The following is a 12,417-nucleotide window of genomic DNA, read 5'->3' as shown; positions in this document are numbered from 1 at the left end:
GGATTTAAATACATAACTAGGAGTTATTAGAGACTGATCTTGAAATTAAAAAAAAAACACCACGAATCAGAATATATTGTAATTTATAATGAAAAGTTTAGTTTATGCAAATATAAAGTAACTTTTTGTGTTCGTTATATGGATTCCTGTTTTATAAAACAGCTACGTTGCCGTTCTTTTACTAGTATTTTACACTTAGCTGACAACGTTGGTTATGATTTAAGGTTATGTTTCGACACCAAATATTCAAATTTCTTAATAATGGTTTTAGCTGTGGGATTTGAAGGAAGCGCTAATAAATTAGCAATAGGAGTAGTAAAAGATGGTAATATATTAGCAAATTGTCGAAGAACGTTTATAACACCTCCAGGAGAAGGTTTTTTACCCAAAGAGACCGCTCAACATCACCGAAACTTTATATTAGTAGTTTTAAAAGAAGCATTAGAAGAATCTAAAGTGAAAATTGAGGATGTTGATTTGATATGCTACACAAAAGGGCCCGGAATGGGTGCACCATTAGCAGTTGTCGCAGTAGTAGCTCGAACTATAGCACAATTATGGAATAAACCTCTTCTTGGTGTAAATCATTGTATTGGACGTATCCTTTGAATTAATTTAACTTTATATACGTTTAACCTATTAGGGGATTTCTTAACATTATGTTAGATATTGAAATGGGGAGATTAATAACGGGAGCCAAAAACCCTACAGTATTATACGTTAGCGGTGGAAATACACAAATTATAGCATACGCTAGGAAAAGGTATCGAATTTTTGGAGAAACTATTGACATAGCAGTAGGTAATTGCTTAGATAGATTTGCTAGGGTATTAAAAATATCTAATGACCCTAGTCCAGGTTACAATATTGAACAATTAGCCAAAAAAGGCTCTAAATTTGTTCAACTGCCATATTGTGTAAAAGGAATGGATGTTAGCTTTTCTGGAATATTGTCATTTATGGAAGAAAAGACCAAACGTCTTCTACAAGAAGGATACACACCTGAAGATCTGTGTTTTTCTCTACAGGTATTTACATATATCATTTATAGTAATTAGACTGTTACTTTGCATATATGATTATGAAGTTATCAAATATTCGTAACTGTTATTAAAATTTTCTGAAGAGGACTTTAAATTGGATATAAAAGCAGCACCCCACACGAAGAAAAAGAAATCAAATAGTTAAAACACCCAATGTGTTGCAAATTGCTATCCCAGAAGAAATATTGGTGCAAAGGGCACCTCGAATAGAATAATAGTTCGTTTGAACAGATAGCTAGTATCAGAAGAAAAATAAAGTTCTGGCAAGAAATTTAATGAACTGTTGGTGGTGTAGCTTAGAAATGAACTGAAAGACTGAGCTTAGATCTTACCAAAACTTAATAAAAACATAATTATTATTGATGAGGCCCTTATTTGGTGAAGTTTAATTCTCCTCACAGCAAATTTCTACTCTTTATTAGAAGTAATGTAAATAGGAAGTCCCAGCATGTATCTACTTGGTGATTGGACTCCTCGAACAGAATAATAGTTTTATAATCTATCCAATGGGTTGCAAATTAGTATCAGAAGAAGAAATTGAGTGTATACCTTTAGTCAGTTCAATGGAATTTTATAATACCCCGAGCCAGACATTCCTGATTATTTATGTGAAGAGCTATAAGAGTTGAATTACACAATGTCCCAGCAATGTCTTTAATAAAAGTTTGAACCCCAATGTATTAGTTATTGGAAGAAGCAAGAAATTTTGAAACAGATCTCAGAAGATTTTAAGATCGAAGGTATCAAGATGGTCATCCTAATTAAAAGACTGTTGACATAATTCGTGAAGTTCTTGACTCTGATTTGTAGAAATTGAAGTTGTCTGACCAAAATAACAGGTTATATTCCAACTGATGGAAAGAATTACCCAACGGTTAGTGAAAGTTTTCTAATCCTTGATTTCTTTATTAATAAATTGAACCCCAGTGTATTGAAATTAGGTGTTAGAAGAAAGAACTTCTGGTTCAGAGCTCAAATGAGATTATTAAAAGACTAAATACAAAATTAGTGCAGTTCTGGACCCAGATATTGTGAAATTAGCAAAAACTAAAACCCACTATAAAAATTTTGAATTATCAGCACCATATTTTCAAGACCTGGCCTTCTAGTCATTTGTTTAGCATCCTAACCTGAAAATTTCCCCTAAAGAACATATTTGTTTATCAAACTGGTAAATGATAGTATACATTAACCTCAATTTTCCAAAGAGACTGAAACTATCATTTAGAAAGGTTTAAAAAAGCTGCACTGATAAATGTATCAACATAAAAGGAAGCTATAACGTTTGATTCAAAAAAATGCATATTTATATATCAAATTAGAAACTTTTTTAGATAACCCTCGTATGTTTATGAAAAAATTCAAAATGCTTTTACTGTTAGATAAATAATGGAAGATCTTTTGGTATAATAAATAAATACTTTGAGTAGATCATCATTTAAATTGATATTCACAGGATTGATTCCTGATTTCCTCAGCCAGTGAGCTACTAATTCACTAATTGATCCTTTGTAAATACTTAATTCAAGTTAATAAATAGCCAATCAAAGATCAGTATGTTTTAGGAAACTATATTTGCTATGTTGGTGGAAACTACAGAACGTGCTTTAGCCCATTGCAATTCGAAAGAAGTCCTTATAGTCGGAGGTGTAGGATGTAATTTGAGACTTCAAGAAATGATGGATATAATGTGCAAAGAAAGAGGTGCGCAATTATTTGCAACTGATGAAAGATTCTGTATCGATAATGGAGTGATGATAGCACATGCAGGTGCCGAAATGCACGCAGCAGGTGTTCGAATGAAGTGGAAGGACGCTTTTATTACTCAGAGATATAGGACAGACGAAGTTGAAACAGTTTGGAGAGAAGATTGATTGCACATTTCATTATTTTGTATAATAAAATCTTGAAAATTTTATTTCGTTTATTTTGGGTAAAGGGTCAATAAAACAAGATTTCTACTATATAATTGACGAAAAAATTGTATAATTGAATTGAATAAAACATTAAAACTAGGTTCGATCTAACGTAAAAAAGTTTTCTCTACTGCACATAACTTTATACAAAACGAATGAAAAAAACATTGATGCTTAGATATAAAAGGAGATCCCAATAATCTCCAAACAATACTTAAATAACTTTTGATCTCTTTTTAGCAATAGCATCCTCGACGGCTTTCAATTGCTTCAACAATTCCTCCCTCCTAGAAGTTGTCTTCTTAGATTTCGAATCACTCGGAGGAGGAGAACTAGCTGGTCGTTTTTTAGCAACCGGAGGTTCTATATTTCGAGACTGCTCCGATTTCTTTACCCCCACAGGATTTTTTAGATTCAATTTGATCTGTTTTTTCTCGAGAGCGCCTCCTTTCAAAGCATCCATAGCTTTCACCAGATCTACTGCTACAAAATAAAAAATATATATTTTATTTATCTGTCAAAAATGTTTCAATTTTTACCCGGACTTCTAACAGGCGGACTGTTTTCTCTGCTGCTCGAGCTACTAGATTCCGACGAATCCGAATCGCTCGAACTTCCAGAAGAGCTTCCCGATGATGATCTAGATGATTTACGACCTCTAACTCTAGCTAAAGCTGCTGCTACGGCCAATTTACTTCTACTCCTACTTAAAGCATCGTCTCTAGAAGGCGCAGGTGGATTAGCAGATGCGTTTAGCCTCATCATACCTCGAAGAAAAAAAAAATACATGAAATATCTAAAATTTAAATAAACTAATACTATTTACTAACCTGGTGACGGCGCTCTTCTCTTTGGCGCTGGTGGGTTCATTAAAGCAGCTCTTTCGTTCGCAGCTTTCCTTTCCGATACTATAACTGACGGAGAAACTGGTTTTCCTTTATGTGATCTCGATCTATGTCTACGAAGGGATCTCGATCTTGATCTATACGAACTCTTGCTTGAATCCGTTGAACTTCTAGAAAAACTACAAGTTATACATACACGAACACAGTTTTCAAAATAAAAAATGAAATTTATTCACATATTCACATTTATGTCAAATCAATCAAAGCTACAAATAAACCACCCTCGTTCGAAAACAAACACCCACTTCAGGACCCCGAGCAAGGATCAATACTTGCAAAATAAGTTTTTACACCTGATGATAATATAGATGACAAAGAAATAATGGAATACTTGGCATACAATTGTGAAACTGTAAAGTTGAGCTGACAGAGCTGTTTAACCACAGCATGAAAAGAGTAAGTACTAACCCATTAGAAAATAGGTATTATTGAAGTACCCCAATATTTAGAGATTTTGAATGAAATATAAGAGATCCCTTCACCAGAAGAGCCCATATCTTGCCATTGATAAAATATTGACTTCTACCCCAGCCAATGAAATTTTTTATTCCGATTGCTGTTTATATACAAATGAAAAAAAAAATGTCAAAGATTATGCTTCAAGTTACATCAAATGATATAATAGACACATGAATTGACAATCTAAAGTGACTGTGACAAAAATTACAGGGACCTAGAGTAAATTTTGATTATATAAAATAAAATCTCGAAAAGAGTTTATTATAATTACTAATTTGAAAACATACTTATGGTTAGTCATTTAAAATCATAGAGGTTTAACAAAAAAATAACAATTTTGTTAAAGGAAAGTTATATTATAATTTTAAATGGGTAATCACCTGAATATTGTTAAATTAAGTTTAAATAAGTTTCAAAAACACCCTGTTTATTCAACATATATACTTATTATTCGTACACTGATAAACAACGTTGTCAAACTTTAAAATTAATACAAAGATTTATGTTTGTGATACATTTTAAAATATTGTGGAATTGATTTGAAATTTTACAAACCTGCTGGATGAATACGAGGACCCTGAACTGTAGGATCTTTTTCTTCCAGACGTTTCCTTTCGTCTACCTTGATCTTTTGATCTCATCCAAGGATCTGACCATTCATCTCCTCGACCGGAAGGCTGCCGTTCACTTTCCACCCGTTGTACAATTACCTTAAAATATAAGGATATCCTATTAAATATTTTACATCCCCCAACAAAATTAAAAAATAATTTCGAATTTATTACAATCTGCTTCCTATAATGAGCAAGTTGTTAAAAAAATGCAACCAATCAAGGACCAAAAAAATAATTTATGGAAATGGCAAGAGACAGAAGATAGTGGATGAAACTTGTATAAGACATCTGAAAAGGCAAAACGCTTAGTGGTAACTTACCTCTCGTTTCGGTTTAACCACTCTCTTAGTGGAACTACTAGCAACACTCGGATGAGGCGGTTCCTCATCATATTTATTACTATAATAATCGGGCATACGATGACTAGGTAATTCCCTATATGATCTAACACGTTCTCGGGGTGGAGGCATATAATCCTGTTCGTAAACAACCTGTCTGCGTCCGTAGTATTCTTCAGGAGGCGGTCTAACTATAGGATATTCAACATGTCGAACATATCTATAAACATACAAAGATAAAACCATTGATAACCTAAGAAAACATTAGGATATATCACCTCGGTTCTGGTGAAGACATTCTTCCGTAGTATCCGTTTTCTTTGTCAAATTCTTCTTGTGCTAAACTCAAATTCATTTTCTTTTCTTCAAAATCGATGTCTTGTTCCTTTCGTTTCATCGATTTTCTAACCATCTCTTTGGCAGTTCTTAAACCTCTTTCCCAAGCGGTTTCTATGACAGGAGCTTCGGTTTTACCTCCAAACATTCTCTCGTCTCTATATTCACCTGGTACTACAGGTCTAATCATTTCAAACATTGTATAATTACCTGTGATTGAAATAATAAGTTTATAACCTGTTGAATAATTGTTTCTTAAAAAATTACCCTTATCTGTGACTCCTGGATGTAAAAATCTACAACTGGCACCCCAAGTACATTGTCCTCTAGAAAAAAATCGGCAAACAGGTCTCGGTTCTGTTTCTTCTGGTCTGGCATCATCTTCATCTGTTACTTCTCCTTCTTCTAATTCCTCCTTTTCTACTTCCTCTTTTTTATCTTTTTCAGATGCTTCAACTTTTTCCGGATCGTCAATTTTATTCACTTCGCCATGTTCATCTTTTTCTTTGGTATTTTCCCCTTCGCATTCGCCGTCTTCAGCTTCGAAATCTAATTGTTCCTCCCCTTCTTCAGTTCTAGATTGTTTTTCATTCATCTATAAAATAATCGGAATCAAACATCCCACCAACAGATCCTTTTATTGCACATTACCTTTTTATGTTCTGGAGAAGGTGTTCGAATTGAATCCTGTCTTTGTTCAGAACTATTAATTTTATTGTCAGATTTAGCATCTTCATCGGAATGACCTCCCAGAGAATCTTCCAAATCGGATACATCAGAAAGATCTTCATGAGAAATATTAATTTCTCTCTTAACCGTATTATTAGGTTTCACTTTATCTTCCTTGTCATGATCAGATTCAATGTCTCCTGCACAACCGAAAATTATTTATTTAAACATTGTAGCGCAAAAAATAGTGATTCTATGTTTATACAAATACTCATTAGAAAACTGAAACAAATTAAAAATTATCGTGTTATTTGACTTCTAATTTTTGTCATTATGTTGTCTATGTCCTAATTTTTGTTATTATGTTGCTCAAGTCCTAACTTTTGTCATTATGTTCTTTAAGTTCTAATGTTTGTCATTATATTGCTCAATTTCTAATTTTTGTCATTATGTTGTTCAAGTTCTAATTTTTATCAAGTATACATTTTGTTGCTATTCAGTGTTAGAACTTAGGTGAATATAAATTTTTGCAAACTTAAAACAGTTTAAAGTTGAATATGTGTAACTTACCATCAGAAATTTCTTCAGGTTGTATATCATCCAGTTTACTAATATTCTTATTCTTTCTACTTGAAGAATCTACGCTGCTATCACTTGAATCCGAAGAGTCTCTTTGCCTTCTATGTCGTATTGACCCTCTGGATCCTCTTGAAGAACGAGATTTTCTAGATTGTCTACTGGATTTTGAACTACTATCACTATGCCCTGACAAATTACCATCATTTTTCAACGATTTTCTAGACCCTGGGGAGCTACTACGTGAAGAAATAGGAGATTTTGGTCCTTTCACTGCCTGCCGATCACCGCTTCTAGAACCTCTTTGAATATCAAAGTTATTGTCTCTTCTTGGCGATCCTAGCGAGCTACTTCGATTGGAGCTTTGAGGTGAAGGACTTCTAGGTTTCTTGGGGCTTCTAATTAATTTTTAATAGAATTAAAACAAAAATTTAATAGAACCACAAATATTTACCTAATATTCTCATTATTTTTGTCAAAATGATCAGAATTTCTCTCTGGAGATCCTGGAGAGCTGCTTCGAAATGAACTTTGTGGTGATGGCGATCTGGGTGGGTGTGAAGATTCTTTTTCGAGACTTGGTGACTTTGGATTATTTTGAGGTGGTTCTTCTGGTTTATCTGCTTCAGGTTCTGGGGATTTTGGTCTTTCGTCATCTGATGATCGAGACGAGGAACTGGGCGATCGTGGTCCAGCTAACAAATAATGTAATTTTCGTTTTTATTAATTATTAAATGTAGCAAACACAAAACCTAAGAAGACAACATAATTTTACAACAAACAAATGATTTACCTTTATTAATCTGTGGAGATCTAGCTTTTGCTGAGTCAGAATAAGGTGATCTGATTTCTTTTTGGTTTATATTATCTACTGGAGACCTACTCCTGCTAGAATGAGAAACTTGAGATCTACGAGAAGATCTAGAATGGACTCTTGCTTCTGGAGATGGTGGTCTACTTTTACTTCCAGTTGAACTTTGAGAAGAAGCAGAATGGGCTCTACTTCCAGGAGTTGAAGATCTTGATGATGATCGTGATTTGTATGAATCTCCCTCTGATTTCTTACTAGAACGACTTTGACGGCCCTTATTATCTTCGCTTTCGCTTCCAGAGGAAGCCTCGCGCGATTCTTCGGAATCCATTGAAACTGAGAACATAAAAAAAACTTTAAGTTAGTTCACGTAAAGACCACATAATTTGAACCGATTTAACTGGAGCAGTTTTAAGCACTTCTGGTTAACGTAATTCTTTTGAGACCGTTGTTACTTCAGTCTTACCTTCGGACAGACGTATAATCCTTCATTACCATAAAGGCACTGTTGAGATACAACATTTTGCTTCTTCATTAAATATTTTTAATTCCAAACTACTAACTTATTTGACTTAAACCCGGACTTTAACTTCGAGACTCACAACACAAACTACTAATAGTCTTTCGCGACATTATACTTGATACGAACTATTGAAATAATAACCATGTACTACTGGCATCAACTTAACTGTAATTATACATAACACAATCTTTGGAAGAAAAGAAACTGTTATTACCACTTTTGTACTTCACGGACTTGACTCTTACCTTATTGACTTCGTAATACTCCTGTTGAATACGATTTTCTCTAGGTTTGGTATTTAATTTTGCCAAATCAAAATATTTCCGTAGATGTCTACAATGATGGAGGATTACAGGAAAGACATGGCGTACCGTTACGACGTTGTCAAATATATCGTCAATAAATTTTAATCCATCTCAAATTTTGTATCAAACGTCAATTTATTTAGAAACATTGATACTATTACTCATTTTTAACCTATAAAAATAAATATCCGATTAAAATGTACTATTAAAATAATACAAAATTTATTTATTAATACATTATAAGTTGTTTATTTTATCGAATGTGGCAACTGTGTACGTACCCCTCTCTTTCCAGTGTTGTCTAGTATTAAAATAGTAATTATTCGTAATCATTACACTTTACCTATAACACGAGTTAACACACCCTTTAAACGTCAATCAAATATTATGTCACTTTTATTTAAAAAAAGTTGGACTGCTTTTAGCTAGTTAGAAGGTAACTAGAAGTGTAATTACTATTCTGTCAGGAATATTAAAACACTGAAAATAGCTTTATAAAAATATGTATGTGTGATGACAAGCATTTTTGAAAGGACGTCTTCGTATAATTCTTGCATACAGTTACAATCTTGTTTAATTATTTTTTAATTTAATACTTTACTATAGTCATTATTTTGAATTCAAACTTATAAATTAGTTTTTTTGAGAATAATGGAAAAGTAGATAAGCTCGGCAACGTTGGGTTTATCTGGTGACCAGTTATTCGCTTATTCTTGACGTCATTCATAAATACTTGTTGCCTTGAGAAAGAGAGGGACAAAAAGCGACGAAGAAAAAGAAGGAGACAACGTAGTGCCATTAGTGGAGTGCTTGTAGATTTGAAAACGAGTGTAGTCTGTTGCGGTCTTAACAAGATTTTTAAAATGGATGCACCTTTAAGAGAGCAAGTAATGATAAATCAGTTTGTTGTAGCGGCAGGATGCGCACACGATCAAGCCAAACAAATTTTACAATCAGCACATTGGCAATTCGAGGTAATTATCGACATTTTGTAAACAAACATTATCGTGTGAACGAAAATGGCGGATGTTATGTGTTTAATAACACCTTCTCCCCTTGCGTCGTCTTTCCGTCTGTGCTCTCAGCCCGTGGCCGTTTATTGACTGTTTGCGTTTCAAGGTCACGCTTTAGCGGAATATAAACATTATAATACTTTGTGTTTGGATAAATTTCAATTTTAATCCGGTTTCGTAGAACTATTCAAAAATACAGAGTAGTGGGATAACCTATTTATCAGATTTTTTGTTTTGGTTTTTCGATACCTTATTTATCTTTTTGTTTACTTCATATTCAACAGTAGCTTATGTATATTTACGTATATGAACTTTGTGATGATGTAATCCCAAAAAAATACCCGCAATATTATTTCAAATTTCAATTGTATTTTTACTATCTCAATTATTTTAAATATGACTTTCTTGGGGGTTATTTAGTATATGAATCATCAAATCGACAAATCTGAAACTCGTTTAACGGTTTAGAAAGTTGATAATAGATTTGTATTTTAAGTAATTGGAAATTCCCACATTCCATTTTAGGGTAGGCAATACAATTCATGATTTCTAATACTTAACCAGTTTTTCCCGCTAAATTTTGATATATTATATATACCCTATGCCATCTTTTTCGTATTATTTTATTTTTCTTCCAAAAAAAATGTTATTGATTATCGATAAAGTTGATTAAATAAAATGACATTGAAATGAATACTAGCTAGATCGATTTATCGCCCCCGAAACCCCCTGTATACTAAATTTTATGAAAATCGTTGAAGCCGAGATTCAGATTATATATATAGGGTGATTTTTTTGTTTTCGGTGCACAAGCAAAATATTAATCTACATGTAGAAAAAAATATCTCACCAAATTTGAGCTCTTAATATCAATTTTGAGTACTTACAATTTGCATATAAAGTTTTAGCATTCGAAATATATTTTTTTTCAAATTTCTCATACTTACTCACTTTTGGAAATAATGCAAATCAGTTTGATGTTCCTTGAGGGGAATTTTATGCTCTTCGAAGTTGCTTTAGTATTTAAAATTGATATCAAGAGCTAAAACTTGGTTAGAATTTTTTTTCTATATGTAAATTAATATTTTCAGCACCGAAAAAAACAAATAGGTTACGGAAATGAATTACCCTAATATATATACAAGAATTGTTAGATATTGTTAAATATTCATTAATTTTAGACAGCGTTGAGTATATTTTTTCAAGATGCAGCTTTACCATCATGCCCACCTGGAGCTTCAACACATTTCGGTCAGGTAAATAAATTTTATTTCTATTTTAAATATACTATAACCAATAATCTTATCATTTTGATCCTTTTTACTAATTAATCTTTTTGAAAATGTAAAAATTTGTAAAAATATGCGGTTAAAACAATTTTAAATTGATTTAAAGCGGTTTGGGAATCAGATTAAACTTGTATTTACTAGTGTTTACAGTATATACACTCGTGAGCAAAAAAAAATCAAACTCAAACGACACCCCCTGCAGTCGCAAGATACTGACAAAGAAACTGAACACAAAATTGAATTTTTCTCAGTCAATCCACAAGTGATAAAGCTGCTCAAGCTGTAACTTTCATCGAAAACGCAGTTCCGGAAGAAAAAGGTGCACATCTGATGAAATTAGAACCTCACAGGTGTTCAAATCCAACAAGAGCTCAGAGGAGTGGCTGAACAATCAGAAGAAGACTTAAAACAGTTAATTTTGAGCCAAAAAAGACCAACTACTGGCCCCAAATTAACCGCAGCCCATCTACCGTTTGTTAGAGAACAAGATAATTGGATTGACGACCAATGGGGCTCCGTTATATTCACAATCGAAAGCAAAGTCTGCTTGGAGACGTGGAGAAAGATACACGCAGTGTTGCATGAAAAACGTGGCTTTTGTAGGGGGTTCCTGGATGGTTTGGGGGCATTTCGGTGGAAGCAAAAATTTGGTGATGGAGCAGGGAAAAAAATGGACTATATCCAGAATACCATCTCGAGATTTTTTGCTCACGAATGTTATTTTTTCATGATTTCGTTGTCGTTTATTGGTTTACAAAGTGATTTGGGGATCGGAACTGACTAATTCATTTATATTCTTGTGTAATTAGTAAAAACTTTGTTGTAGGTGATAACGCCATGTAATACTCCAGCTACTCCCCCAAATTTTCCCGATACGTTGTTGGCTTTTTCCAAACTATCAGCCGGTAATGGTAACAGTCCGTCCACAAATCAACCGAGTGGTAGTAGCGTCCCTCTACCATCTCAATCGCGACGCTCCCCTCAACCGGTAATTCACCAACAACGATAAGATATAGTGCCAGTCGATGCGAGGGTCCTTGGGATCCTTCCAAAATCGCAGTACGCTCAGTGTAAAAACTTTATGTAAAAATTGGAAATGTAAGCTAGTGAAATTTGTTGAGATATGTTATTATATTTTAGTTAGGGATTTTGTTGAAAAAAAGAAAAGAACGTTCTCTGTATTGGTTATTGGAACAAGTTTTTGTTTGAAAATAATAAAAATGCTAATGACCGAATCAGTTTTTTGGGTTTTTCTTGTTCATTCATTTTGGTGGAAATCTATTATACGCCGACCGAGACGATACGAGTACGAAACGAAAATTGTCGAGACATCGTGTATAAATCGACAATAATCAAATTTAATCGCCCGAAAACATCTGCGAAGCGTACTTTCGGGCGCTCCGAGTGTACACTTTTGCGCTCGTGTGGTCTCGTGTCGCCTCGGTAAGCGTATACTGCCGATGTAACAAATTCGTTCACAGTTTCTTCACTATCATCGTCCGAATCCTCGTTTCGTTCACAGTTTCGTCACTATTATCGTCCGAATCCTCGTTTCGTTCACAGTTTCGTCACTATTATCGTCCGAATCCTCGTTTCGTTCACAGTTTCGTCACTATCATC

At 33.7% G+C, this 12,417-nt stretch overlaps 3 protein-coding genes across 12 annotated transcripts; 2 read left to right on the top strand and 1 right to left on the bottom strand.

The window, feature by feature from the left end:
- Nucleotides 1-117: 117 nt before the first annotated feature.
- LOC130899355 (tRNA N6-adenosine threonylcarbamoyltransferase) lies at nucleotides 118-2,959 on the top strand. Its single transcript, XM_057809262.1, has 3 exons — nucleotides 118-598; nucleotides 667-1,028; nucleotides 2,609-2,959. Exons 1-3 carry the CDS (start codon nucleotides 139-141, stop codon nucleotides 2,915-2,917), a joined length of 1,131 nt encoding a protein of 376 aa, XP_057665245.1. The 5' UTR covers nucleotides 118-138; the 3' UTR covers nucleotides 2,918-2,959.
- A 39-nt stretch (nucleotides 2,960-2,998) lies between these two features.
- LOC130899354 (serine/arginine repetitive matrix protein 2-like) lies at nucleotides 2,999-8,772 on the bottom strand. 10 transcript variants are annotated; one of them, XM_057809251.1, is made up of 12 exons: nucleotides 8,436-8,772; nucleotides 7,650-8,003; nucleotides 7,311-7,551; nucleotides 6,851-7,254; nucleotides 6,263-6,480; nucleotides 5,879-6,206; nucleotides 5,554-5,821; nucleotides 5,258-5,495; nucleotides 4,879-5,033; nucleotides 3,790-3,974; nucleotides 3,499-3,726; nucleotides 2,999-3,442 (listed from the first exon to the last, which is right to left on the bottom strand). In XM_057809251.1, the coding sequence occupies exons 2-12, from the start codon at nucleotides 7,996-7,998 to the stop codon at nucleotides 3,174-3,176; spliced, it is 2,883 nt and encodes a 960-aa protein (XP_057665234.1). In that variant the 5' UTR covers nucleotides 7,999-8,003; nucleotides 8,436-8,772; the 3' UTR covers nucleotides 2,999-3,173. The 10 variants fall into 10 exon arrangements, with proteins under 10 accessions (XP_057665234.1, XP_057665235.1, XP_057665239.1 ...); XM_057809252.1 differs by having other exon boundaries at nucleotides 8,134-8,710; XM_057809256.1 differs by having other exon boundaries at nucleotides 3,505-3,726; nucleotides 8,436-8,595.
- Nucleotides 8,773-9,220: 448 nt separating this feature from the next.
- On the top strand, nucleotides 9,221-12,032 carry LOC130899308 (UBA-like domain-containing protein 2-A). Its single transcript, XM_057809160.1, has 3 exons — nucleotides 9,221-9,469; nucleotides 10,690-10,764; nucleotides 11,624-12,032. Exons 1-3 carry the CDS (start codon nucleotides 9,359-9,361, stop codon nucleotides 11,804-11,806), a joined length of 369 nt encoding a protein of 122 aa, XP_057665143.1. The 5' UTR covers nucleotides 9,221-9,358; the 3' UTR covers nucleotides 11,807-12,032.
- The last annotated feature ends 385 nt before the right edge of the window (nucleotides 12,033-12,417 follow it).

This window comes from Diorhabda carinulata, chromosome 11, assembly GCF_026250575.1.
Source record: "Diorhabda carinulata isolate Delta chromosome 11, icDioCari1.1, whole genome shotgun sequence".
Classification (NCBI taxonomy): Eukaryota; Metazoa; Arthropoda; class Insecta; order Coleoptera; family Chrysomelidae; genus Diorhabda; species Diorhabda carinulata.
This window is presented reverse-complemented; position numbering and strand designations above follow the sequence as displayed.